The following is a 27,647-nucleotide window of genomic DNA, read 5'->3' as shown; positions in this document are numbered from 1 at the left end:
TGGAAACACAAATAGGACTAGTTTAAGATTTTGTAAGAGTTTATATTTTAAAAGTGCTTGTTTCTGTTTTCTGTCATTATTGGTCATTCTTCATGAAGTACTTTATTAAAAAAAAAAAAAAAGCCCTAGCTAGTAATTGGGCAAATCTGGGGCTGTATTGCTGTTTACAGAGTTGCTTTGCTTTTATGGTCTTCAGTTCCTTCATCCAGGAAATGAGATGATAATGCCTGGTAAGCACGAGTTTCTCTCTCAGCCTGAGTTTTTTGATTCCATGAAGTCTATCATATTTATAAGATATAAAGATGAGATAGATGAGGCCATATAATACTGGAAATGATTTTCCATATCAATGGTATTAAGAAGTGAGTTGGGGAGAATGACAGCACAGTGCTATCAGCAGACAAAACAGTGGGTTGGTCAATAGATGATACCCAGTGGTTCAGTACCCCCTTTCCCTTGCCCTCTTCAAATGTGCCTCTGAGTAGGCTAGAGATACCAGAGATCCTAGCTTCCACAAAGAAGTGATAGTCAGGAGAGGTGGGGAATTGAAAAAATTATATGACTTGTTAAAGTATAAAGTACATTTGGGAGAAGGTTAGTAGGAAATGAATTTGATAGGTAGGACAGAGAGAATGGAAGGAAGAGCACATATATCAGACCATTGTGATAATATTGGCTTTTAGTTGGTGTGAGTTTCAGACCCACTCATACAGAGAAGTGACGTGATCTAAATTATTTTTTAAAAGAAATTATTCTGGCTTCTGGGTTGAGAATAGATTTTTTTAGGGTGACAAGAGCAAAGGCAGGGAGAACAGCCAGGGAGTTCCTGCAGTACTCCAGGAGTGAGGCAATGGCCATCAGGGTCAGTGTGGTGGCACCGAGGTGAAGAGTACTGCTCCTGTCCCTGGCGTGTTTTGAAGTGAGAGTCCACAATATTTGCCGCTATGTTGGATATAGTTTGGAGAGGAAGAGGGAAGTCAGGGAAAGCTAATGGGGTGTGGGAGACTGGGGAAGCCATAACTAGGTGAGGGAGTTATGAGTGGTTGGGAATGTGTTGAATCGATATATTAGACATTCTAGTAGAAATTTTGAGTGGGCAACTGAATAGAGGAAGTCTGACATTCAGGGTGAGATCCCTTTCTTGCAAAGTGTCTTTTCTTGTCCTTTGTCTGTTTTCTGCACTGACTATTGAGTTTTTCTATAAACCAGTAAGAGCTTTTTTAATGCTTTGAGAAAATTAATACTATATTATATGTTGTATGTATTTTTTTGACTATTCAGTGGCTTATAGTTTTGTTTTAAGTTTTAGAAATGAAAAATTCCCAGAATCAAATATTTTCTGTTTTTGTTTCTTCTAGTGTTATTTTTTGGAACATTATGTACTATACTATATGTTCATTTACTTTAATTTAACTGTATTATGATTTTAATGACTTTTAATTTTTTTATTGGGAATTTATTTTAATATTTGGGGTGACATAAAGATCCCAAAAGACTTGGGGAATTTGGAAAACAGGCTATTCTAACATAGTGAAATCTAACCACAGTAAATATGTGGCTCCTACTTGTCCATGAGCTATTATTTAACTAAGGTGAAAATGGGATCCACATATGTAATGGGGTTGCCTAAAAGGCAGATGCAGGTTTTGGCACAGGTAGTAGACATGTGACATGTACATTGAGAAGGATGACAGTCTTGCCTCTGGCACACTGGATTTGATTCAGAATTCTACAGAGACAAGCAGGAACTGAAATTATTCAGAAGAGAGTAACTGGGAGAGTTCAAGAGTTCAGAAGACAGTCTGTGAGGGAAGAGTTCTTGTGCTTCAGGTGTTAGTCCAAACAAAAGATGCTGTTTCCAAATATTCAGGAAATCATGTAGAGAATAAGAGGAAAGTGAAGTAAACCAGCCCTGAGGTGTGCAGAGTGATTAATAGTAAAATTGACAGACCAAGTGATTAATAGTAAATATAGGACCTATGAGACAAGCTCTTCATGTCTTCCTGCTTTCAGATCCTTAACTTAATAAGGTGCCAACTGTGGGCCCAACAGTTTAAGGGCTATAGAGAGTTGGGAGCTGAGTGCCATAAAGATTAAAGAACTGGAAGATGAGATACATCAAGATGAAGGCCAAAGGGATAGAACTGGAAGATGAGATACATCAAGATGAAGGCCAAAGGGATGGCTATTATTTAATTTGAAGATTATAAGAGGCAGTGTAATCATGAAATGTATGAAACATCCTTCTAAAGAGAAGAGTGTCTGCCTGAACCTCCTTCATTTCAATCGTTTCCTTAGCAGAAAGATCTATTGTCTCATTTTCTTCCATTGCCATTTAACTCTCTTCCTATTTCCCTCCCTCTCCCTCCTTTTCCTCTTTCCTTTCTTTCCTCTTTTTCTTCCCTTTCCTTTCTCCCTCTCCCTCATCTCTCTCTCTCCTTTCATCCCTCTCTCCTCATGAGTCTCACTGATAAACTAAAAGATGGACCATTTTCCTTGAATGAATTATTCTATAGTATACTAGGGCAGTTTATTTCCATTTTCTGCAATAAAATATTATTTAAAACTTGTGTCTTCACCCAATACAGTGGAGCTCACCTGTAATCATAGCTACTCAGGAGGCTGAGTCAGGAGGACTGCAATTCCAGGTCACCTGGGCAACTGAGAACTTTTCTCAAAATGAAAAGGGCTGGGGCTGTGTAGCTCAGGGGTAGAGTGCCCTGAGTTCAGTCCCCACTACCAAAGGGAAGAAAACTCCCCCCAAACCAATCTTAGGTCTTCTTAAGGCTTTGGGCAAAGCTTACCTGACTAGCTAATTCATTCTTTTCCTCACTTTCCTTCTATAGATATCATGTAGCTATTTCCCTGTTTGTTTCCCAGGTTGATTGCTTACATTTTACATATCATTTGTAGTATATATAATATGATAATGTATGTACACCTTATATACACACATTACTGCCATTTGTATATTAAGCTCTTCAAGAAATTCTTCAGTGACACAAGTAGCATATATGATGTTAAAGATAAGTTCTTATGTTGTGTCATCTTTTGATTGATACCTGCCTGACTGCAGGGCTATGGCATAACTATTTCTACCATTACAACACTCAGTAGTGACAACTGGTTGGACTCAATAGTCATTTGTTTGTTTGCTTTCTTATTCATTCATTTACTCATATACCCTGTATGTATTGGCATTTACTGTGTTCCTGGCACTCTTGTAGGCTAAGGGAATAGAGTGGTAAGCAAAACAAACAAATAAAAACCTCTTACATTTTGAAGCTCACATTCCATTGTGCAGAAACAGAAAATAAACACACACACACACACACACACACACACACACAATCATATGGTGTTGAATTCTGTGGGAAAAGACATCATAGGGCAGTAAGAGGTGGAGTGTGTGTTGACTACTGAAACCTCCCTTTCAATATGAAAAATTCAGGTTGTAAAATAAGAATTATTAAAAATGGTATTAGCTACCTTAAAAAGGGTTGTGCATTCTTGGCCAGGCATAGTGGTGCATATCTGTAATTCCAGCTACTTGGGAGGCTGAGGCAGGATGATCAAAGGTGTGAGGACAGTCTGGAAAACTTATCAAGACTCAAAAGAAAATAAAAAGGGTTGGGGATATAGCTCAGTTGTAGAACACTTGGCTAGTATGTGCGAGGTCCTGGATTCGATCCTTTGTACAGAGAGGGGAAATCAAGGTTGTGCATTCTTCTTTTTAAGGAAGCTTATTATAACTTTAAGTGTAACCTTACTTAGAGAATGAAGCACTTCAATAAAGTTTAATTAATTCTGCAGGTCTAAGAACTTAGCTTTCTCTGCAGAGATTATTTCTCAAAGATAGACAGTGCTTTTCATTTCAAGGCAAATTGTTATTCATCATTCATACACCTTTCCTTAGGGAAGGCAGAATAAGATTTTGAAATTTCCTTTGTAGCAAATGCAGTTTGCTTTAATTTGAAGTAGAACTTCTATTTAGTTCACAACAGTATATAGCCTCTCACTGTCAAATATATTTTTATGTTAGTCTATGAAGTATTTTTGTTTTTGTGCTACTTTATACTTTGCCACCAATTCAACTATATTTTCCTCCAGAGTGCCTCTCTTCATCAGTGGTATCATCAGCAGTGACGTGGCAGGGGCTAGAGACCTGGGCATCATTTCACAACTGCAGAATCTCTACCTCCCTCAACCTGTCATCATCTTAGAACCCATACAACTGAGTTGCCTCATGTTGAGCCTCCTACTCTTTCTTCCCTGCAGGAGACTCCCATCTGGTGTCCATGGCTATCCCTTGTCCCCTGTGATCTCCTCCACAGTGTAGCAGGGATCTTTTCAGAGCTCAGTCTGATTGTGTGACCCTCCTTTGTTAAATGACTTTAGCGGCTTGGATAAAGATCATAGTCCTTAAAACTCACAAGCCGCACAGGTAACCTCCACTCTATTATTTCAGACTTCCTTAGCTTGCTGTCTTTCTAGCTCTGTGGACCTGGTTTATCCTATCTTGCCACATGGTATGTTGAAGGGCATCCTCTTGTGAATTGTTCTTCATTTTCTATTCCTTTGAGCTTGTTTATTAGCAAAGCTTCCTCTTACTGCTTATGCTTTACCTCCCACTGCATCACAGTTTTCCTTAAAACTTAGCTCAGGTATAATTGTTACATATATTCATTTGTTTGTTTGCTTACATATTCATTCATTTACTCATATACTCTGTATGTATTGGTCTGTTATTTAATTTGAGTAATTAGTTAAATCATATCAAACACTTATCTAATAATTGAGTTAGGTAATAAAGAAATTAGTTTTTATGTTAGTTTTACTTGGAAAGACAAAGATTTTTGAATTTTCTTGGAGTTCCATTGCACAGAGCTACGAACTTTGCCAGACTAGAAAACCCACAGAGGACATTAAAAGTACACGCTTGATTTTTGTTACCTAGTTTCCCTGACTCCCTACCAAAGAGTATCTATTGGAATTTTGGAAAAATTTGAAGAAAATTATGTAATAAAAGAAGCTTGAAATCACATTCTTTCATTTTTAAAAGAAGGGTGAGATCAAAATAATTTATCTGGAATTTGTTCTCATTTTAAGTTTATAATATTAAAGGAAAATGATTTATCCTCCTCACTGCTTTGAAAATTTAGTTTAAGTAGATATTGTGTGTAATGATTAGAATTAGGCTTAGAAAAAATGGTGACCCTGGCACATTTGAAGATTTTGTTTTCTTTAATATCTATTTCAATGCTATATATATTTTCTGGAGCAATGCAACTATGAATCATGGAAGAAAATTAAATTGATTCTGTATCCTTAAACCCTACAATTTGGCAGTGAGAATTTTTTTCCCCTAAAATATGACTCATTTACAAAGAGACCGAACATGGAAAAGACCTAAGTGCTGTCAGAAATCTTGTGGGTGGGGGTGGGGGGTGGGGTGGGTATTTGGATCTGCTAATAATTACAAAATTGTAAAATTAATATCAGAATATGATAGGAAAGATGTGGTTGTAAATGAAACACACTCATGTTTTTAAAAAAAAATCTCAGAATATAGAAAAAGCTTATGATTTTTCCTATTTTAGGGTACTTTTCTTGTTTTAGTATACCCTAGTATGAGTCAACCAATGTTTTATTCCTTGCTCCTCTTGGAAATTGTTGTGCACTTCCCTGCTAACCTTTATTTTCCTGATTTTTCGCCCAAAATGTGTCTCCCTGAATTTTGTCCAGTTTCTGTTGGAGTTTTGCCTTGGGATCCCCCAGGTTGGATGTGGTTATGGTTTTCTTTATTTTGTTACTAAGCATGTTTCCTCTCACTTCTAAAATAATCTTTGAATTTCTTTCTGCAGCTAAGATTTCAGAGATGCATCTCATTGTGAGTTTAAAGAAGACATATCCCACAACACTCTCATATTGTGGGAAATGCTTATTATTCTTACATTGCATTTCCTCCCCAAACAGATAAGCAGTTGTCATGAAACACACTGAGACCATGTTTGTATGTTCAGCATAGTCCAGTGTAAATGTGGAAAGGGCTTAAATCAGAATGAGGATGATGGGACCTTTGGTTCCCAATGCACTAAAGATGGCTATTAAACTTATAGAGTAACATTCTGCAAAACAATGTGTTCTTGTGGTTTTGGACTTTAGTCATTGAGTCTGAAGAAAAGAAATACTCACTGATTGAATTCCTAACATCTGCCAGACATCTTCACCTGTGACTGCACTTTACTTCTTTTCAAAAGTGAAGTGGGTATTATTATTGTATCTTGTGGTATAAAACCAAGCCTTTGGTAGGCCAAGTGGCTTAGCCAAAAATCCCATAGAAAGTAAAGGGAGGAGCAAAAATTCAGCCCAAGGTCTTTTCCAATTTCAAAATTCATTGTCTTTCCACTTCACTGTGTTGCCTCCCAGGATTTGGGGGATTTGATGACTCTGCCTGAGGTCACATGATGAGTCAGAGGTAAGCTGGGAATAAGTTTGGGGCATCTCCACATTTTTTTAAATCCCATTATAAAAGGATGCATCCTCTATATCAAATACATCCAATCAACCTCCTCAAAGAGGGGAGAGAGAAGCAGCTTTGGCTCTATAATAAAATATTAATTTTCTTAAAAGTCATAAAGCAGATATGACATTTGATTTAACTTTTGGAAAAATCTGAAAGAAAAATAGTTCATTAAATGTGAACTTTGCAGATGACCAACCATTTTGATCAATAGCCAATCTCCTTGGTAACTTTCTTTTGAGGAATTTTATGAACATTCCTTTCCTCTGGGCATTCACAATTGTAAACAGTTTAAAAAGAATCTGGAAAAATGGACCTCTGTGAATCTGATGAGTCATTCTAGAATGGTCAGATCTGATCCCCTCTGAAGCATTTTCTGATAAAGGTTGTTCCCACTGGCTCTGCCAGGTTACTAACTATATAACTTCAGGCAAGTTACTTAACTTTCTGTGCCTTCATTTCCTAATCTGAAAATGGGTATACTGTAAAATCTACATTAAAGAATGGTTTTGAGGATTGATAGATAGAAAGTATTCTGTGTGGAAATGATAACTATGATATAAATAATTGCTGTTTTCTCCCTGCCCCCCCATTACAAGAGCCTGTTGTAAATCATGTTGGATTATCCAGAGAACACATAAAGGTCTTTAAAGGAAAGGAAAGTCATTCTAAGTGGTGGCATTTATAAATAATCTAATTCTGCTCATTGATAGCAGTGACAGAGTTGAAATTTATTTTCAGTTATATCTTATTCCAAAGTGGTGGAAGGAAGGAAATTCAGAGAGAAAAGAGGGATAGAGAGGTCTGAGAAAGCTCTAGGAATGTGGACTTTATTCTTTCTTTTGACTGATCTTTAGAACATGAACTACAGTGTATTACTAAATTTTATACTGTAAACTACACAAACGTAACACAAAGAGATTTTACGTGCTTGCGTGTAGCGTGGATAACCATAAGATAAATTTTTCCAATGTTTGATCAACAAAAATATACCTAACAATGTGTTCAATGCTGTAAATACAGAGATGAGTTGGACTTAGTTCATCATCTCAAGGGGATACATAATCCCTGACACTGAAACACTGCCAGTCCAAAGAGCAGATGGTGGGCTTGAAAATTGCTGGTTGCCTTGTATAGAGTATGGAAAAGTTGATTATGAGGCCAATTATTGTCTGGTGAAGTGAAATATTTGAGGATTGGACAAAGGGACTTGAGAAAATTTTGAATTTGAGAAATCATGGAGAAAACATAATAATGTGAAGTATTGAATATGGTATGAAGGAGAAGATGGTGGTTGCTAATAAAAAGTCTAACAATAAAAAATGTTTACTATTACTAATTTTTACTATTTATACTATTAGAATAGTCACTTCTATTCTGGAAGTGACTGAAAAAGCAGTTTATAAGACAGGAAATGTAAATCTGTGTAAAGGGAGAAAAACAATAATCTAAGATTGAATTTTCCAAGATGACCATTATTATTATTGTTACAGCCAGCAAAGACTATTAGAAGGGATATTTGAAAATATGAGTAGAAAAGCTGGGAATTATAATGTCTCTAAAATTATAGTTAAGATTGTACTGACAAGTGAGTGGGTGACTGTGAAGGCTAGAATATACACACATGAATACCACATGGAATTGAAGCTTTTGGATTTAAGAATGGAGATGTGCTTGGAAACTGAATGAGATATCTGTTAATACTATTGACCATGGCTAATTGTATCCCAACAGAGAAGAAAAAGACAGAAGTTGACAGAGTACTAAATGTCTTTATAGGTGCTAAGTGGTCCAAATTAACCTGATGTTGGCCCCAGGAAACCTAAATAAATATTCAGGGTTTTAAAGATTGTGAAGACATTAGTTCCCCAGTGCTGAGTGAAGATGAATAATTTGCTTCTGTCTGAAAGAGTAGTGCTATTTTACCAATGGTCCAGTTTTTGGAGGGACATGTAAGAAGCAGTGGAGTTAAAAGTGACTCCCCTCTTCTCCCACCCTTAGCAGACAACTGCTTTGGGGATTGAGGGGGAACATTTTACAGCCACATTCCTGGGTTTAACAGTGGCTTTATAAACTGAGTAATCCAAAAGTAGTTCTAGACTTAATGTAAAGAATAACATTCATCAAGATTTACTTAATTCCGAGGATTAATAGATTATCATTAATCAGGCAATTTCAAAAATGTTTTACATGTGTCTAATCCTCTAACATTCTTAGGTGTTTTTCTCTTAAATGTGTTGAATGTGCTTCTAACGTGCAGAATGTTTCTTTAGGAGCTCTGTATTTGTAGAACATTGACTCAGTGTTTCCATGCCAAAATCTTCCTTTGAATTGAAGAATCTGTGGATTTTTTTTTATTAATCTAGAGAAACTTAAAACCTTTTTCTATATGTTTTTCAAAGGATTTCATTAAGATTAGAGGGTATGCATGCTTTATTAAGTATTTTACGCTTTGCTATATAAGTTTTAAGTATGAGAAACTTGAGAAAAGAATGAATACTAAATGGAAAGCTATTCTTTGTAAATATGATGAAATATCAATTATTTGTTTCTTTTTCTTTAGGGATATCAGGGAATCTCAGGATCACCAGGTGTTCCAGGACCTCCAGGAATGCAAGTATGTGATCCATTTGTACACAGTTTATAAATCTCACTTTTAGTGAACCAAAGACATGATTAACAGAATTTAATTTTGTGGTTAATTTAGGGCTCTCAAGGACTACCAGGTTACAAAGGAGAACCAGGGAGAGATGGCCAAAAGGTAAATACATATAAATAAAAATGGAGTCAGTAGTTTTGTCATTCAAAATTGAAAAAGAATTACCTATAGTGGCTCCATGTGTAGTGTTGGTGAATTTGTCAGTGGCCATTGGCCAGTAGAGCTCACAGAGGCTTTTATCACTAGATGAATGTCATCAGATGAAGCAAATGTTGGCATTGCCCAGATAGCAGGTTCTCTTCCTGTGGTTGAGTTCCCTTTTCAGAGAGGAGTGAAGCACATATCAGTGTAATGTGTTACTGTGTTAGCCTTAGGCAGTCCAATCTTGCATGTCTAGTTCCATTTATCTGGCAAGTGGTCTACTGGCTTAGCCTTACCTGACTTCTCCCATAGGTTATTGATGGGTATACACATTTCAATTACTGCCTCTATTTAAAACTCTGAGATTTGCCATGCTTCCCATTGAAGTACATGTTGTTTAAATCTGTTAGTACCTTCCCATGGGCATAGTCAATGCCTATTGGCCCTGGTAGCTTGTCCATGCTCAAGATACCTATTTGTATTTGTTTGAATTCCTTTGTTGATTGTTAGCTTAATTCCTAGAACACAATCTCATTTTCAGTTTTCAGGGAGGCATTCTGCTATTTGATCCAGATTAAAACCCTATAGTAATCTTCTCATGCCAACTTTGCAAAATGCTTACCTTTGGAAAATAAAGTGCATAGCATGCACATCTCAGAAACACTGATCTAAACTTTACCCATTTTATGTTTTGATGGTTGCATAAAATCACAACTATTTAAAGTGTATCTCTTGAGTCTGATGGATCAACTATTTTCAGGGTATTGGGTTTGGGGCAAGTTATTTAATGTCTTCAAATCTTATTTTCTTTATTGACAAAATGGGAATTTCTTTTTAGGTTTATTGGGAGAATTAAGAAAGTATGGTTACTGGCTTAGGTATTTTTTACTACAAATGATGGTTTTATTGTTCTGTTTTGTTCATCAAGTAACATGATTATAGATGGGATATAGTACAGGTTGGGCTGGCATGGGTTAAAGCAGTAACGAAATCACATAGAAAGATTAGTGACTGAATAAAAAAAAAACAAAAAAAGATGAAATAGGTAAAGGCAAGTTTATAATATGTAGAGAAGTAGAGTAGGTAAAGCAAAAGCAATAGTTGACCTAATTCCCAAAGCAGAAGTATTAAGTCCTGTTGTCCACAGAGGTGACCCTGGTCATCCATGTGTCCTTTTAGCCCCTGAGCAATCTCTACCAGTTTCATTTGATAGAGGAAACTTTAGAGACAGTATAGAGAAGGACAGACAACAGAAATGGAAAGTGTCTTACATATTCATGCTCTGGGGGCGTCATGAAGCAGCTCAACCTCTTTCAGATGAACAGGGATTCCATTCGGAAGTTGAGGATACATATTCTGAGGAACCCAGTTGCAAGCCACCTCTCCTGTTTCTAGTTGAAAGGATCATTGCTCTCTTTACATTCTCACAAATAATCTGATGGGGATGGGGATGTGCTATTTTACCAACGGTCCAGGGGGATGTGATGTAAAAAAATTATGCATGTATCTGGGTATTTATTATGCATGTATCTGATATTTATGAATGAATGAAAAAAATGACTTACTTTTTCCTTTAGTGGAGTTTTAGAGATCAAATATATGTATTTATTTGTACATCTTAGAAGGACTTGAGCAAAATTTTTGTAGGAATAAATGTGCCTTATTTAAAAATAAGATAGCAATAATAATTGTACCATAGCATCTTTAACTGCTCTACTGTTTTGGGTCATTGGTCTAACATAAATACAGATGCATAAATTTTACAAAATCATATGTTCTACTGGAGAAGAGAAGATAAGATGTGTGTTGATGCAGGGGCCTCTGTTTTCAGACCAGTAATGTTTTCATTCAGATTTGCTTGTTTCATAAGTTCATTGTTGAAATTAAACTCTTATTTGATAGACTGAGAATAAAATCATCATGTGCTACTTCCAGGTTTCCTCCTCATGTTCCATGGGGCTTTTGGGAATTCATTATCCAGAGTTAAATAATTTGCTAAGTTAGTTAAAGACTTTCCCTTTTTTGTTCCTTTATAACATGGTTTCTTGATTTTCAGAAATGGAAAGGTTAAAAAGTGTAACCCTGAGACGTCTCTGTCTTGTGGTAATTTAGGAGATGTTTCCTACCAAGGTATTACACTAGTGGCCATTGGGAGGTTGTTCTACATGATACTGTTCTCCATTAGGATATTTTCCCAGAATCATTTCCATTTTGTGGCTTTTCTCTGAAGATTCTCACAGTACAAGTTTCTACTTGGAGATAATTAACATTAGATGTACATTTTTTTTATGTCTTTAACTGGTTTTTTTTTTCACATATCAGACAATAGAATGTAGATTTTTCAGGAATTTTTCTCCTTGAACTTAAAAAGTCAAAAGGAGCACTTATTCAGCAAATGATCTTTAATTGGTAACTTCTTTTATTACAGCTTTAAAGCTGTTTTTTTAAAGCTAAAAGATACTTTAAATACTTTTTCATCCTTAAGGATATGTAACATGTTTAAAGTGTGTGGAGAAATATGTTTGTTAAAACTTATATTAAGCTGTGATGGTTAATTGGTATGTATTCATGAGTTTTCAGATTGAGCACAGGCAGACTCAATTTTGGAGAGGCAGGAAGTATTGATAATTTATTTTTATTTTTCGTCTATCCAACAAGCTCATTTCTTTTTTTTTTCTGGGCTTAATAAATAAAATGTTAATTATATCTAAGGTATTATTATTAAATAAATTATTTTATTTTCTTTGTGAGTGTTTTTAACATCAAAGTCTCCCTTTAAAACTTCACCTTCCTGTTGTCCATGCCAGGGTGTCATGTGATGGGGGACCCTGCCCTCCTCAAGCAGGTCTCCTACTCTGGGTTTCTAACACTGAGATACTGAGTGGTTTTCAAGGTGTTCCTGGTATTTAGTCAGTCATAGTCAAGGAGCTCCCAATGTACATTTGAGAGAATAATAATAAAGAGCCAAGTTAAAGGTTTGTTAGGAGATGGGATGATAAAATTTAGTATATTAGTGATATTAGTTATTGAGTGTTTCTGAAGACAAAAAAAATAGTTTCTGAAATTAAAGCTAATAATGGTAAATGAGGGAAAAATAGTCAGAAACAGCTTAGCAAAGTTGCCTCCTTATTTTACTTTCTCAAAAAAAGACAGTCTACGTATGGAGCTTTCTGATAGCACCACACTACAGACACTAGGGGGGGTGTGTGTGTGGGTGTATACATACACATGTGGCAATAGGGGGTTTAAAGCAGTTGCAGGTTATAGGTTGAGCTCTGAATTCAGACTGCTTAGCTCCCAAGTCATGCTTCTTAATCTCTTTAAGTCTGTTTTATCATGTGGACAGTGGAAGCTACAGGGTTACTTTATTACTGGAACCACCATTCTTCTGATGATAATTTTGGAAATATCTTTGATTTATCCTTTATTCTTTCTTTTAAATGTTGAAGTTCCTTGTCTAAAACAATCAGACAGGATTTCCCTAAACTTCCTTCCTGTTCTATCAGCACTCTTGCCTGTGTGTGTACCTCCATTCAGCTTTCCTGTCTGTGGACAGGTAAACGGTCCTTGCACAGTCCACAAGCCCTATTGTTCTCCACTACTTGGTGTTATTAGTTAGCCTTCTCTTCTATATCATTAATTTTTTTTCTTTTTTAGTTAGATTTTCTCAATAAACCAAAGGGTGACCCATGTGAAACCAAATAAACAGACTCCCCTTTCCTCCCACCACATAACCTCTGTGGCTATTACTCCATATTTTTCTCAATGGAATGTAAGTACCCCAAAATCTTTGCATTTGTTTTCTGTACTTCCTGATCTCTCTTTCTTGCTGTAACCCCTTCTGGTAGGATTTTATCAAAACTGTCTGCTGCATATCTAGATCACCAGTCTCCTAGCTTTGAAATCCAGTGGTCAGTCTTATTTAGTTATCTTTGTCTTGTTATTTTTGTATCTTTGCAGCATTTGACACACACAGTTGACTATCCCCTCCTTTTGGAAGCATTTCTTCTCTTGGCTTTTAGGATGCCACATGCTCTTAGATTTTTCTCCTTGCCCACTTTTTGTGTCTACTTGTTGCTTTTTACTCCTGTATTCACTCTCAAAATGTTGGGAGTTTCCAGGGTTCAGCCCCACTTCCTTCCTCAATAGAATTTATTATGTTGATAAGTATAAACTCATATGAATATAAATCTAGATATTAATTATGTAAAAATAGATATATTTTATTACCATAGTTATAAAATAATTAATACATTGATATAACAATATAAAAATACTAAATATATTGGATAAATACACAAATATACATATATTTATACAATCTGTTTTCTTTTTTCTATTTGTATTGGAGATTGAACCCAGGGGTACTTTACCACTCAACTGCATTTCTAGCCGTTTTTATTTTTTATTTTGAGAGAGAGTCTCACTAACTTTCTAAGACTAGCCTTGAAGTTGAGATCCTCCTTACTCAGCTTCCTGAGTCACTGGGATAAGAGTTGTGGGCCACCATGCCCAATTCATGATCTGTTTTCTAAAATATTCTGCTTTGTCTGAATCTAGAGAATCCTTAATAGTTGACATTACAACTATTACTTTTATTAAAATTGCTTTTAATAAAAGTAATAGTACCATAATTTCCCTTTTTCAAAGATATTTCCTTCCTCAGAGACTTTTCTCCCAAACAGCAATGGCTTTGTGCTCCATAAATATTCTCTGATATTTGGCTTTGTTGAGCATGTCTCCTGTATATGTGGGACTGATTTTTTTGCAACTTCTGTGGCCACTTTTGCAAAGTGCCGATTATTTCCTGATCTTTCAGTCTTTCTTCTTTTAAGGCTACATAATGGATTCAGAATCTTAGTTTATTATAAAAGAATGATAAATTCCATGTTCTGCCTCATTTGTTGGCAGTTATTCCTCTTCTGCCCTGGTTTCTTTTCTCTACTAGTATTATTAAGAAAGTTAACATTTTTATTGAATTTCACAGTGTACTTCAGATTTTGTTGGTTCTAAATTCAATTTTTCATCTTCAGTTTGGGTGAGTCTGTTATATGGTCATTGAGAACCTATGACAGTGACTCCACAACAGCAGCTTGGGGGTCTATTTTTTCTGTAGACCTGAATAGTCCAGTGTAATTCCCAAACCCAAAGGGAATGTCCATCACTCTATTAGAGAAAAGAAATATTTTAGTAGAATTAAGCATTTTCCTGCTAGTCACTTAGGATTTGTCTTTTTATCTGACTTAAGAAGGAGCCACAGATTTGTGCAAGACTTGATGTATTGAGTACAATGAAATATTTTACTATTTTGTGTGCTTTTATTCGTACATGTTTTGTTTGGTATTTTCTGTGTGCACTTCTTATATTTTGTCCTTACAAAAGTCTTATAATATAGGTAAACAAAATCATATTTATTTGACTATTTTTACATAATTTGCAAGGCAAATTACCTCTATTTCACAATTTGGAAAAGTAGGAAATGAAGATTTTGAATCATTTGTCTAAAGTTACTGAAGTATCAAAGTGTTAAAATAAAATGTCTTTATTCAAATCTGGCTTTCTTTTTTTTCTAAATTTTGGCCAGAATAGCTTTTCTCACTGTGACTTGTGCCCTTGCACTCTATTAGCCTGTGATTTAAATCTCTGAATGCCTGACAGTTGCCCAGAATACAGTTGGGGAGAGAACTTGACAGGTGAGAACTGACATTGTGCTGACTGTGCCACAAGAGAGTATTTATTGTCTAAACCTCTCTTGAGGAAATAGGGATCATACCCTTTAATCATACGATATCAAACTTTTAAATTGCAAAACCTTTGCACTTACAGGCTTTTAGGTGTGTTGCCCCATATTTACATAGGAATTATATCTCTATGCTACTAAATAAAGCATTCTGTAAATATAAAATAAAACCCACCCCAAAAGATAATTTAAGAGAATGAGATTTTAAAATTACTAGTTTCATGTTCTCTTCTCTGACTATCCAAATAAATAATTTTGACTTGACTTTGAAGACCATGACTCTAGATGAACTTAATAGATGGACAGACTTATTAGCCATGAAAAGTTTGAAAGCTACCTATGGAAGATGGAAGCATCTCAAATTCTCCTTGACTCTAATCTCTTATAAACTCAGATGGGATCTTGAGCATGGGCCCCCAAAGCACCTGTTTTGTTCAGTTTTCTTTGAGCACTCATGAATGTTTACTATATTAGGGGAATGAAAATATTTTCTATATTCAGCATATAATCATTAGTCATATCAGGGCATTATCCAGGATACAGTAGGTTATGCAAAAGTGACAAGCAAAACCCAAATGTCCATGGCCTAAAACAATAAATGTTTATTACTCATCAAACTACACATTTATCATCAGTAATGAGGAATTCCCCTGTATTTGTATGGAGACTTAGGCTAGCAGATGTTTCATCATCTAGATTATAAAATGGTAGCCAGTACACAGAGAATCAAACACTAGCTCTTCAACCACTTTCATTCCTCCTTAGTTAACCTGAGAAAGTTGTGCAAACCACATCAGCATCAAGAGATATCTCCAATATGCCATGAGGTAGTGGGAATCTAGAGATTGGTAAAAACAAAAAAGTCATTTCTTTTTGATTATTTTTTTTAAATTGTAGATGGGCATGATACTTTTATTGATTTATTTTTATGTGGTGCTGAGAATTGAATCCAGTGTCTCACACATGCAAGGCAAGTGCTCTACCACTCAGCTACAATTCCAGACCAATAGTAATCATTTCTACAAAGTAAAATAGCAGTGAATCAAAGATGAATTCCTTCATCAAACAGGGTGATGTCAAATAAAGGATGTAACTCAATCAAAGTAACTATTTCAAGATAGTCAGTGTTAAGTGCCAAAGAGGAGAGTCAAATAAAACTCTCTATAGTTTAGAGGTAAGATGAACAATTAAAAATACATCATAAAAAATCATAAAGAAGAGGCTCATAATAACTACATAGTACAGGGACTGTTCTTAGCTAGTTTAAGAAATCTCTAACCTAGAGATGCTTTGGTCCTTATCTTTACTTATTTTTTATCTTTAACAAAACTAAGGACCATCTTTGTTTACTTTCTCAGTAAGTTTTTCTTAGTATATCTATAGAAAAAATTCTCTAAGGTGGAATTGATTTTTGGGGCAAAGGGATAATTAAATTCATAGTTAAACTTTAATACAAATTGCCTATTTACCCTTAAGGAAGTCCTTATTCCCCAACACATGTTTGAAAATGTCTTTCCTCATGCTCTTATCATCATTATATTTCATTGGAGTTTTTTTTTTACCCATTTAAGTTTAAAATGGTTATGGTGCTCTTTCTCTCTCTACTTTCTGATCATCACATGAGCTGCTTCCCGCCACTATACTCTTCCACCATGATGTTCCGCCTCACTTTGAGCCCTGAGGAATGGAGCCTGATATCTGTGGATTGAGACCTCTGAAACCATGAGCCCCCAAATAAACTTTTCCTCCTCTACAATTGTTCTGATCTTATCTTTTACTCACAGCAGTGAAAAAGCTGACTAAAAGAGAAATTGAGAAGTGGGATTGTTGCTGTGACTAACCTGACCATATGGTTCAGAAGCATTTTGAGCTTTTTAGAATTGGTGGGAGGAATTTTGAGATATTTAGTAGTGCAAGATGGAAATGTTTTAGGTTGTTGTAAGCAGAGATTAATGGTTGATTCTGGTGGGAATTCAGAAGATCAGAATGCCAATAGAACTCTAGACAGTGAAGACAGGGCTCAAGAAGGTTTAAAGGAAAGGGAGCACATTATTGGTAATTGGACTAGAGGCCATTTGTGTTATGTTCTAACTGAGAAGTTGTCTGCATTTTGCTCATATCCTGAGATTTTCTGTGAAGCTGACTTTAAAAGCAATGGATTTCTTAATCTGGTGGAAGAAATATCTAGGCAGCATAGCATTTATGCAGTGGCATGGATATTGCTGGCAGCTGTTAGCCAAGTTATTGTGATAATCCAGAGCAGAAAGATTTAAAAAACTTGGACTTGAAAGGTGAGAGTAAAACTGGGCTTAAGGAAGTTGTAGTTGTTAAAGACAAAACAACTAAAGAAATGCTAAAGACTTTGCTAAGAAAGATGGCTAGAGGCATCTCAGGAGCTGGCAAGACCACACCCATTTCAGACTCAAGGAAATTAAAGTAAAAATTCTCTTGAGAAGAGAGAACAAGGGGGCTAGGAACTTTTTTTCAATGTGCTCAGCCACCCAGGCACTCAGAGACTAACACAATCAGAGTTCCTGAAGGCTTGGCTACTGCTTGAGATGGCAGCAGAAGTTGGCATCAACAATGTGGTGCTGGTTCTGCAGGAATGCAGGATACTGGAGTTAGGGGATCATGGAAGCTTCCCCCAAGATTTCATAAGAAGGCCTGAGAGTCCAGGAAAAGTGCAGCAGGGTCGGAGTCCCTGCAGGTAGCCCTTGAGCAGGTGATGTGTGGAGATTTGAGGAGGAAGCTAAAGCTGCAGTGGAGACCCCTGAGATACAAAATGCCAGTAACTTGAGACATCATCCTAGGAAAGCTATAGGAATTGAACAGAGACAAACCAACAGAAAAGCCAGTTGAGTTGTAACCAACATGGTCACAGAAGTAGAGTTACATAAGCCCTTTGGAGAGAATATCATCATACCATGTGCCCCAGATGCTGAACATGGAGCTACAGGATTTCAGTCTTGCTTTGGTCCTATCCCTTCTTTTTATGTCCCCAATTTTGTGAATGGAAATATTTACTCTGTACCATTATATATTAGATACTTGTAAATCGCTTTTAATTTGATAGGAGCTCACAATGCAAGATTGCCTTGAACCTTGGAGAAGACTTTGGACTTAAACTTTGAGCAATCTCTGAACTGTTGAGACCATGGGATCTGTTGGGACTGGACTAAATGTATTTTGCATTGTCAGATGAGTTTGAGCTTTCGGAGGTCAGGGTGGAATGTTTGGATGTGAGGTGTCCCTGAAAAGCTCATGTCTGAGACAATGCAAGAAGATTCAGAGGAGAAATGATTGGGCTATGAGAGTTTTAAGCCAATCAGTGAATCAATCCCCTGATGGGGTTTAACTGAGTGATAACTGAAGTGGTTGGGTATGGCTGGAGGAGGTGGTAATTGGGGGTGTGGCTTTGGGGTATATATTTATATCTGATGAGTGGAGTTTCTCTCTCTCTCTCTGCTTCATGTGAGCTGCTTCCGTCTGCCATATTCTTCTGCCATGTTGTTCAGCCTTACCTGAGTCCCGAGGAATGGAGCCTGTTATCTGTACATTGAGACCTCTGAAACCCAAGCAAACTTTTCCTCCTCAAAATAAAATAAAATAATACTGGCTGGAATTTCATTTCTTTATTAGTAAGATATATTATCAAAATCTGTGGCTTGGGGACAGATTATGTTTTGTTCATGTTTTATTTTCATATTGTGCTATTCTTTTTAAAATTAATTTTATATACATTTCAAAAATTGTTTATAGATGTGAAAATACTTTCCTGGTTTACATAAATTTTATGTTTTGATTAATTTTTTCAATTTTAACTATACAGAAATATTTTACTTTTTATGTATACATAGAAAATGTTTTTGTTTTACGTCTATATGGAAAGGATCCACATTATAGCATTTTGAATATAATAATTCATTAAATTATTTTTGGAATTTTATTATTTTTAACCTTTAAACTTTTAGATTTTAGAGTAAAATTAGATAAGCATTCATATTTTCTCTTTTTTTCCTTAATGGATAGCCAGTTACCACAACAATATTTATGGAATATCACTTTTCCTCCACTTATTTGAAAAACCATCTTTCCAATTTCATTTGGTTTGGTGTTTTTGGCTTACCATTCTGTTCCATAGACCTGTCTACATCTTTTCCACTGCCAAATTGTTTTAATTATTGTCACTTCATAATATGATTTCATATTGGCAGGATTGGTCCTTCTGATCATTTTTTTATAATCAAAAGTTTCCTGGCTATTTTTGAATGCTTATTTTTCCAGATAAAGCTTGGTATATTTCCTGCAGTTTCTTAGACTTTCTATTCATATTTTAATTAATATTTCTTTAATTTATGGATTAATTTTGGAGAGATTGACATCTTTTCATTACTGAGTTTTTCTATTTATGATTATGGATTATCTTTCTTTAGATTTACTCTTGAAAACTTGATATAACAATATTAAGTGTTTTTAACTGATTGTTAACATTGCTTTGTTTAGGTTTATAATACTAGAAATTACTAGAATTTTTTTTTTACATTTTTTGTTCCTATTATAAAGGGAGCCAGTCTTAATATTATATATATATATATATATATATATATATATATATATATATTTTTTTTTTTTTTTTGTAAATAAAAACTATTTAGTTTTGTATACTTATGTTTGATAACACCAACTAATTGATCTTCCTTATTTATCATCTCTGGGTATTAGGTATATTGGTATATTAGATGTATAATTTTTAAAAAGATGCTTTGTTTTCATTTTATTTTTACTCATTTATTTTTGTATGTTGTTTAAATTAGTTGACTAGTTCAGAAATACATTAAAACTCATGCTGATACTGGGTAACTTTTTCTTGCATTCCAAACAGGCATCCATCCATGCAGATGATTTTTTTTTTGGTAGTAAAACACACCCAACAGGGAATAAACATTGTATATATTTACAATTTTTTATCTTTGGCTTTTGTTTGTAACCATTAGCATCAGCCAAAAATCTTGTTTCAGTCATGTCTCTCTCTCTCCACTTGATGATAATATGTGACTTAAATTTATTAGGCATCTACTATACTCTCTATGCCTTTTCCTTAAACCATATTGTCAGGATTGAAAGGCTTCATTGGATCCACTTTTACTGATTTGCAGATTTCAAGGGTGATGTTTATAGTCACATCCTTGATTCAATTTTTCCCATGGGCTGAGTTTTAATTGGAAATTTTATTTTTTTAAATTTTTTATATTTATTTTTTAGTTGTACACAATACCTTTATTTTGTTTATTTATTTTTGTGTGGTATTGAGGATTGAACCCAGGGCCTTGTGCATGCCAGACGAGCGCTCTACCGCTGAGCCACAACCCCAGCCCATGGAAATTTTATTTTTAAAGGCATTTTCCAGTTTAATTGTTTACCTGTTAGAGATGTGAAAAGAAATTTCAGTATCTCCCAGTTATATTTTTTGACATAATCTGTTCCTTTCACTTACCACTCACAAGCTGGCCAGTTCTTTTCTGAGTTCATCTTTTTTTAAAAATAGTACCCTGTCAAATACAGCCAATAAAAATCAGTTCAAAATCCCAACATCCTGTTTCTCAGTTGTTCACCTTTCCCTGTAAGTTCTCCATGCACTTGGAAGCATGATTGTGTCTGGTGAGGCCTCCTATGGAGTGCCTGGCATAAAGGATGATTATAAGCCAGAAGGGTACAATGGCATAAAACATCAGGACACTGCAAATGAAAGCTAGATCTATAAGCTTTGTGAGGGGGAAAAACACCCCCTGCCCCTGACCTCTCAAATGAGAAGCAGAAAGTCTTCAGACATTGCCTTAATGGCATTTCAGCCAAGAACAGAATGGAACAAAGCCTTCAAAAGTCTGAAAAGAATTCAGAATTATGCTTCTACACGTAATTTATCAATTATGTAAATGAATAATCTACAGACATTTTTAGAGACTTAAGATCTCAGAATTTTATCTCCCATGAATTCCTTCTCAAGAAGCCATTGGGTTGTTGGCTCCCCTAAACAGGGAAGGGAACACAAATATAAAAACAAAGAATCTACACCCCGTCAAGAGACAGCTCTAAGAGAGACTGATTGAAGGATATGAAATTTTCAATGTTATATGAGTACATTTAGGAGGGATTTTGACAATTTGAGGGAGTTTGGGATTGGATATAACAATAAGTTTATGGTAAATTAAGCAATAAAACAGGCAGTTTTGGGCTCTAGGAAAAAATAAACATTTGGGCAAGAGAAGGCAAGTAATCAGAGTATATTGCTTAGCTGTGAACATTAGTATAATATATACTAACACTTAACCAAAGCTTTAGGAGTACATTAAGAGGATCTGTGCCTGTTAGAAGTGTAGGTGGGGAGGGGTGTTGGATAGTTTGAGAACTTAACCATCTTAATTCACAGATAATATATTTAAAATGTATAGAAATTAAAAATGTAAATATGGTTTGGCAATCTAAACTCAAAGATAGAAATTTAGAGTAAAAAGTTGCTTTTAGAGGGTTGCCTTCTATAAGATTTGAACAACTATAGTACTCCTCAAATCGTGTGAGTGAATAGCCTTTTTTATTTGTAGATAATGGGTCACCTCCTCCTCTCTCCACCTGACAATCTTAGAGTATAATCCAATGTTTGTATGTAGAGTCTTAATTTTCCCAGATAAAACTGAACCTGACCTTAATCTTGTCATGACAGTCCTTGTTTTTGGTCTTCATTGTGCCTTCATAATTAAGACTTTAATGTTTTTATTAGTGCATTATAGTTATACATAGTAACGGGGTTCATCTTGACATAGTCATTAATAAGTAAAATAAAATTTGCTCCATATTAAAGCTCAGTGTTTCCCTTTTTGTGGCCTTTCCTCTTCCCAATGCCCTTCCTCTACTCTGTTTATCTGTCTTCTATTAGTTTATTGTCTTCTTTTTAATTGGTGCATTATAGATACACAGAAAAGTAGAATTCATTGTCATATTTTCATATATGCACATAGTATAGTTTGGCCATATCGACTGTGTGGTTTTTTCCCCTTTCCTATTCCTCTTCCCTCTACCTTGTTTCTCTCTTACCTGTTCATGGTGCTTTATTCTATTTTCATGGGAATCCTCCATTTAAAAAAAAAATCTGTATTTCTCTCTTGCTTCCACATATGAGAGAAAGCCTTCATCCAACCCTTGACTTTCTCAGTCTGGCTTATTTCATTCAGTGAGATGTTCTCCAGTTCCATCCATTTACCAGCAAATGATATTTCATTCTTCTTTATTGCTGAGAAAGACTCCATTATATATAAATACATATCACATTTTCTTTATCCATTTGTCTGTTGACACGCACTTGAGCTAGTTCCACAACTTGGCTATCCTGAATTGCACTGCTATAAACATGTGTGGGCATGTATCATTATTGTATGCTGATTTTAGTTCTTTTGAATAAATTCTAAGGAGTGGGATGACTCAGTCATATGGTGGGTCACTATTAGTCTTTTGAAGAATCTCCATACTCTACTCCAATGTGATTGTACTAATTTTCAGTCCCACCAACAATGTATGAGCATACCTTTCCCCCCACATACTCACCAGCAATTATTGTTATTTGTATTTTTGATGATTGCCATTCTGATTGGGGAGAGATGAAATCTCTGTAATTTTGATTTGCATTTCTCTTATTGCTAGAGATGTTGATTATCTTTTCATATTTCTGTTGGCCATTTGTTTTTTACTGAGAAATGCCTGTTTAGTTCATTTGCCCATTTATTGACTGGTTGTTTTAAAACTTTTGATGTTAAGTTCTTTGAGTTCATTATATATTCTGGGTATTAATGCCCCATTGGAAGAGATATTTTCAAAGATTTTTTTCATTCTTTATGCTCTGTCTTCACATTCTTAATTGTTTCCTTTGCTGTACAGAAGCTTTTTAATTTGAAGTCATCTCATTTATTGATTCTTCCTTTTATTTCTTGAACTTTGGGAACCTCATTAGGGAAGTCAGTGCCTGTGGCCACATGTTGGAGTGCTGGCTCTGCTTTCTTCTAGCAGTTACAGTGTTTCTTGTCTAATTCTTAGGTCTTTGATATACTTTGAGTTGATTTTTGTGCAGAGTGAGAGATATGGATCTAGTTCTATCCTCCTACAAAGGGAAATCCAGTTTTCCCAGCACATTTGTGTTAAAAATGCTGTCTTTTCCTCCAACATGTTTTAGGCACCTCAAGGATCAGACTGTATGTATGTGGATTTGTCTTTGTGTCTTCCATCTATTCCATTAGCCCTCAGGCCTTTAAAAAAATGCTAATATCATGCTGCTTTTGTTTCTGTAGTTCTGTAATATAATATGAGATTAGGAGTTATGATGCCTCCAACATCACTCTTATTCCTCAGTATTGCTTTGGCTGTTCTTTCATTTTTCCATATGAATTTTAGGATTTTTTCCCCCTAGTTTTGTGAAGAAAGTCATTGGTATTTTGATGGGAACTGAACTGAAACTATAGACCACTTGTGGTAATATGGCCATTTTCACAATATCAATTCTGCCTATCCATGATTGTGGGTAATTTTTACATCCTCCTAGTATTTTTTTAAATAATTTTTTAGTTGAATATAATACCTTTATTGTATTTATTCATTTATATGTGATGCTGAGGATTGAAACCAGGGCCTCACATGTGCTAGGCAAGCAGTCTACTGCTGAGCCACAACTCCAGCCCCCTCCTTCTAGGTTTTTTGTTTGTTTGTTTTTGCTTTTTGCAATTTCTTTTTTCATTCTATAGTTTTTATTGTAGAGGTTTTTCACCTGCTTGGTTGGCAACTCATTAAGGGCGGAGGCAAGATTGATGATGAGGTTCCTGTAGCTCCCAAATTCTTCTTTCTATGATCATAAATGACACACTGAAAAATGAGGACTAAATTTTCATAGAGTTAGGATTTGATGCATATGAGAATTTAAGTATTTGTAGATTTATTTCCAATCAATTTTGATAAGGGTAATGTTGAAGTTTGTATAGTCCTGCTTAGGCTGAAGAATTTTTTCTTTAATTAACAAAATATTTTTTCTTTAGTTAATTTCAGTATTATTTTCAGGGTGACCGTGGACTTCCTGGTTTTCCTGGGCTTCATGGAATGCCAGGATCAAAGGTTGAAAACATTTATTCCTTTTAAATACAGCAATATCATATTTTAATTAAAAGGAAAGTGCTTTTATATTATAAATAGATGCTCATATATAAATAAAGACAAGTATGTTAAAATAAATGATTAAGATTAATATAGTGGCTTACATAAAAATCTAAAAAAATTCTCCTTAAAGTTTTTAGTTAAGAATGTCTAATACAATATTTAAAATTGATAACAAGTTTACTATACACAAGTTCTTTTAAATGTAAGCCCTAAACTGTAAGCCCTATTATAGTACCAATTAGGCTTATGAAGCCTGGAAAATAGGACTTTTGTAAACAAACTATAAATTATTTTATTTTTATTTATTTTGATGTTAGCGTATTAAACTCTGTTATTTATAATGTGTTTTTTTCTTCATAAAGGAAATACTACTATTACTCTAAAATTTAATACTTATATATGTTTTTCTTTCAGGGTGAAATGGGCCCCAAAGGAGATAAAGGATCCCCGGGATTTTATGGCAAAAAGGGAAGTATAGATCACAAAGTATCAATATTGAACTTTTAATGTAAGGGAAATACCAAACTTGAATTGCATTCCCAGCCCAAAATTAGAGCAATTACCTTTGTTCACCCGTCTGAGGGACTTCTTTTAAACGTAGAAAGGAAAAAAGGGGGTGGGGATTATATCTGGTGACTGCAATAATGGTGCTGTATAAAAATCCATTGTTATTGGTCACTGTGCACTTCAAAAAATATTTACAGTGAATGATTTGTTTAGAAGCAGTATCTGCTAAAAACATATCCATTCAGAATTAATGTTATACACCTTCCTGTATCCATACGCAGAAGGAAGTTTGTTTTTTCCATGCATTTAAAATACCATTACTTAAAAATTTATCAAGAGATGGTTGCAATGTCTAGATGCTTATGATAAAAATTCTGCATATTAACATTTTCAGTGTCTTAGAGGTAATTTTTTTTTACCTGGGTAAAAACTTAACACTGGGATGGTTAAACGTATGCTTTGCCAACAGTTGCAGAGTCAACACAATCTGCAGTTCCACTAATTCTGCCACTATGTACTGAAATTAACTTGTAAGCTTTCCTATGTAAATTTGAGTTAGAGCTTGAAAATATTATTGTCAAGATTGTTTTTTAAGTGTTCTTTTTAAATTCAGGGTGCAAAAGGTGAAAAGGGGAATGCTGGTTTTCCTGGCCTTCCTGGACGTGCTGTGAGTTTTGTAGAAAATTGTTCTTGAGTATTTTGCTTTAAATAAAAAGTAAAGTAGGGCTGGGGTTGTGGCTCAGTGGTAGAGTGCTTGCCTAGCATGTGTGAGGCACTGGGATCGATTCTCAGCACTGCATATAAATAAATAAATAAATATCCATCAACAGATTTTTTAAAAAACAGAGTTTGTCTGCTTTAAAAGAAAAAATTGTATAAAAATATGCTAAAACACATGTATTTATTTTTTAGGGAGAACCTGGAAGACATGGAAAAGATGGATTAATGGGTATTCCTGGTTTCAAGGTATTTAGCAAAATAAACAAAATGAAAAAGTTTTTGTACCTGTGAATGAACATTAGAAGAATATGCCAATATTAGAATTTTTTATATACAGCATCGGGGTAAAATTAAAGAACTAAAACTATTTTTAGTCTAATGTAAAAATGATACTAAATTTCCCTTGAGTGCATTGTGAATTCTCATGTCTTAGAAATAAAATCACAGAATATTTTTATTAGCTAATTTATTTTAATTAGGTATATATGATAGCAGAATGCATTTTGATTCATTGTACACAATTGCAGCACAACTTTACATTTCTATGGTTGCACACTATGTAGCCTTACACCATATGTGCAGTCATACATGTACTTAGGTTAATGATGTTCATCTCATTCCACCATCTTTCCTGACCCTATGCACCCTCCCTTCCCTCCTTCCCCTTTGCCCAATCAAAGTTCCTCCATTTTTCCCATGTTTCCCCCCCCCTCCCGTCGAGTGTGGCTGGAAGGAGTGGGTCATTGGGGGCTTGGGAATGTGCCTTTGGGGTATATACTTTGTATCTGGCAAGTGGAGTGCAGTCAGTCAGTCTCTCTCTCTCTCTTCCTCTCTCTCCCTTTCCCCCCACCATCCCTCTTCCTTCCTCCCTCTCTCCTTGGGAGTAGTGACTGGATTAGCATCCTTGAGCTGTCCTGAAACACAGGCAACACCTGTTCTGGGAACTTCCAGTGTGAAGGTGCTGATTTACGATTGTTCAGTTGCTATGGTGATGCCCTGTTCAATAAAAGATTCTATTTCAGTCACATAGCTATCAGTTCTTGACCTTGAGGTTCAGACACCAGCTGCCTGGGTGAAGAAAGTTATGGGTGCAAGTTGATAATCATAATTGGGCTGCTCATAACTATGACCTTGGTTCTACTTGTTTTGAAGAAACTTTCTCACAATAACCCTTTTAATGATAAAACCTATAAAATAAACATGCTGAGCTTGTTCTGGGTCACCATCTCCCTACCAGGGATTTTAGTGAACCACTCAGTCCCAGCTTTTTATTTGTGTGTCTGTTTGTCTTTTCTTCATCCCCTCATGGATAGCCCCCGATCCAGTACCTGAATTAATGACCACGCAAATTGCACCCCTCTCTCTACCTATATCTCTCTCCTTATCAATCGTAATATGAACTGCTTTCCTTCACCACACTCTTCCGCCATGATATGATGTTCTGCCCCATTGTGAGCCTCAAGGAGTGGAGCCAGCTATCTATAGACTGAGATGTCTGAAACCATGATCTCTCAAATAAACTTTTCCTCCTTAAAACAAAAAAAAAATCACAAATATTAAAAAGTTGAGCATCTTTGATAAACCATTCAGATTGGTTTATTTAGTAGGTTGGGGCAGAAGATCTTAGCTCCATCTCCCAAGGGATTAAAGAAAGAAATTCTATGCCTAAGTCTGAGTTAATTATCATTTGTGTGGTATGGTATGAGTATGGGAGAATTAGAGCAAGAGGGATCTGTAGAGTATCAATCATTCCTCTTTCCTGAGAAAACTCAAAAGCACATGTCCCATTATGGTGGGTTAGTACCATCATATGTTATTACATAAAGAAACTTTTTACTAGCCATTTATCAAATAGAAATGAACTTTTCTATGGTGTAGCTTGTTAGATAAAAGGATAAGGGTATATATATATATGTATATGTATTCAGTCAGTGTATCTGGAATACACAAACAGCTGATAATATTTCAGGGTATAGATATATTATTGTGTCTAACATGTTGACATGCTCACTCTTTTTTTTTTAAACATTTTGTAGTTGTTGATGGATCTTTTATTTTATTTATTTATTTACATGTGGTGCTAAGAATCAAACCCAGTGCCTCACACATGCTAGGCAAGTGCTCTACCACTGAGCCATAACCCCAGCCCCATCACTCTTGATATGTGA

At 35.3% G+C, this 27,647-nt stretch overlaps 1 protein-coding gene across 2 annotated transcripts in view; it reads left to right on the top strand.

Annotated features, from left to right (window-relative positions):
- Col21a1 (collagen type XXI alpha 1 chain) overlaps window positions 1-27,647 on the top strand; it is a 174,541-nt gene that overhangs the window by 96,463 nt on the left and 50,431 nt on the right. For both annotated transcript variants that reach the window (XM_048805528.1, XM_048805529.1), the window contains 6 exons: window positions 9,087-9,140; window positions 9,231-9,284; window positions 24,157-24,210; window positions 24,667-24,720; window positions 25,373-25,426; window positions 25,672-25,725. In XM_048805528.1, coding sequence (XP_048661485.1) covers window positions 9,087-9,140; window positions 9,231-9,284; window positions 24,157-24,210; window positions 24,667-24,720; window positions 25,373-25,426; window positions 25,672-25,725 — 324 coding nt within the window. The remainder of the gene's footprint in view (window positions 1-9,086; window positions 9,141-9,230; window positions 9,285-24,156; window positions 24,211-24,666; window positions 24,721-25,372; window positions 25,427-25,671; window positions 25,726-27,647) is intronic.

This window comes from Marmota marmota, unplaced genomic scaffold, assembly GCF_001458135.2.
Source record: "Marmota marmota marmota unplaced genomic scaffold, marMar, whole genome shotgun sequence".
NCBI classification, from domain to species: domain Eukaryota; kingdom Metazoa; phylum Chordata; class Mammalia; order Rodentia; family Sciuridae; genus Marmota; species Marmota marmota.
The sequence above is the reverse complement of the archived record's forward strand: the minus strand, read 5'-3'. Positions and strand labels throughout refer to the sequence as shown.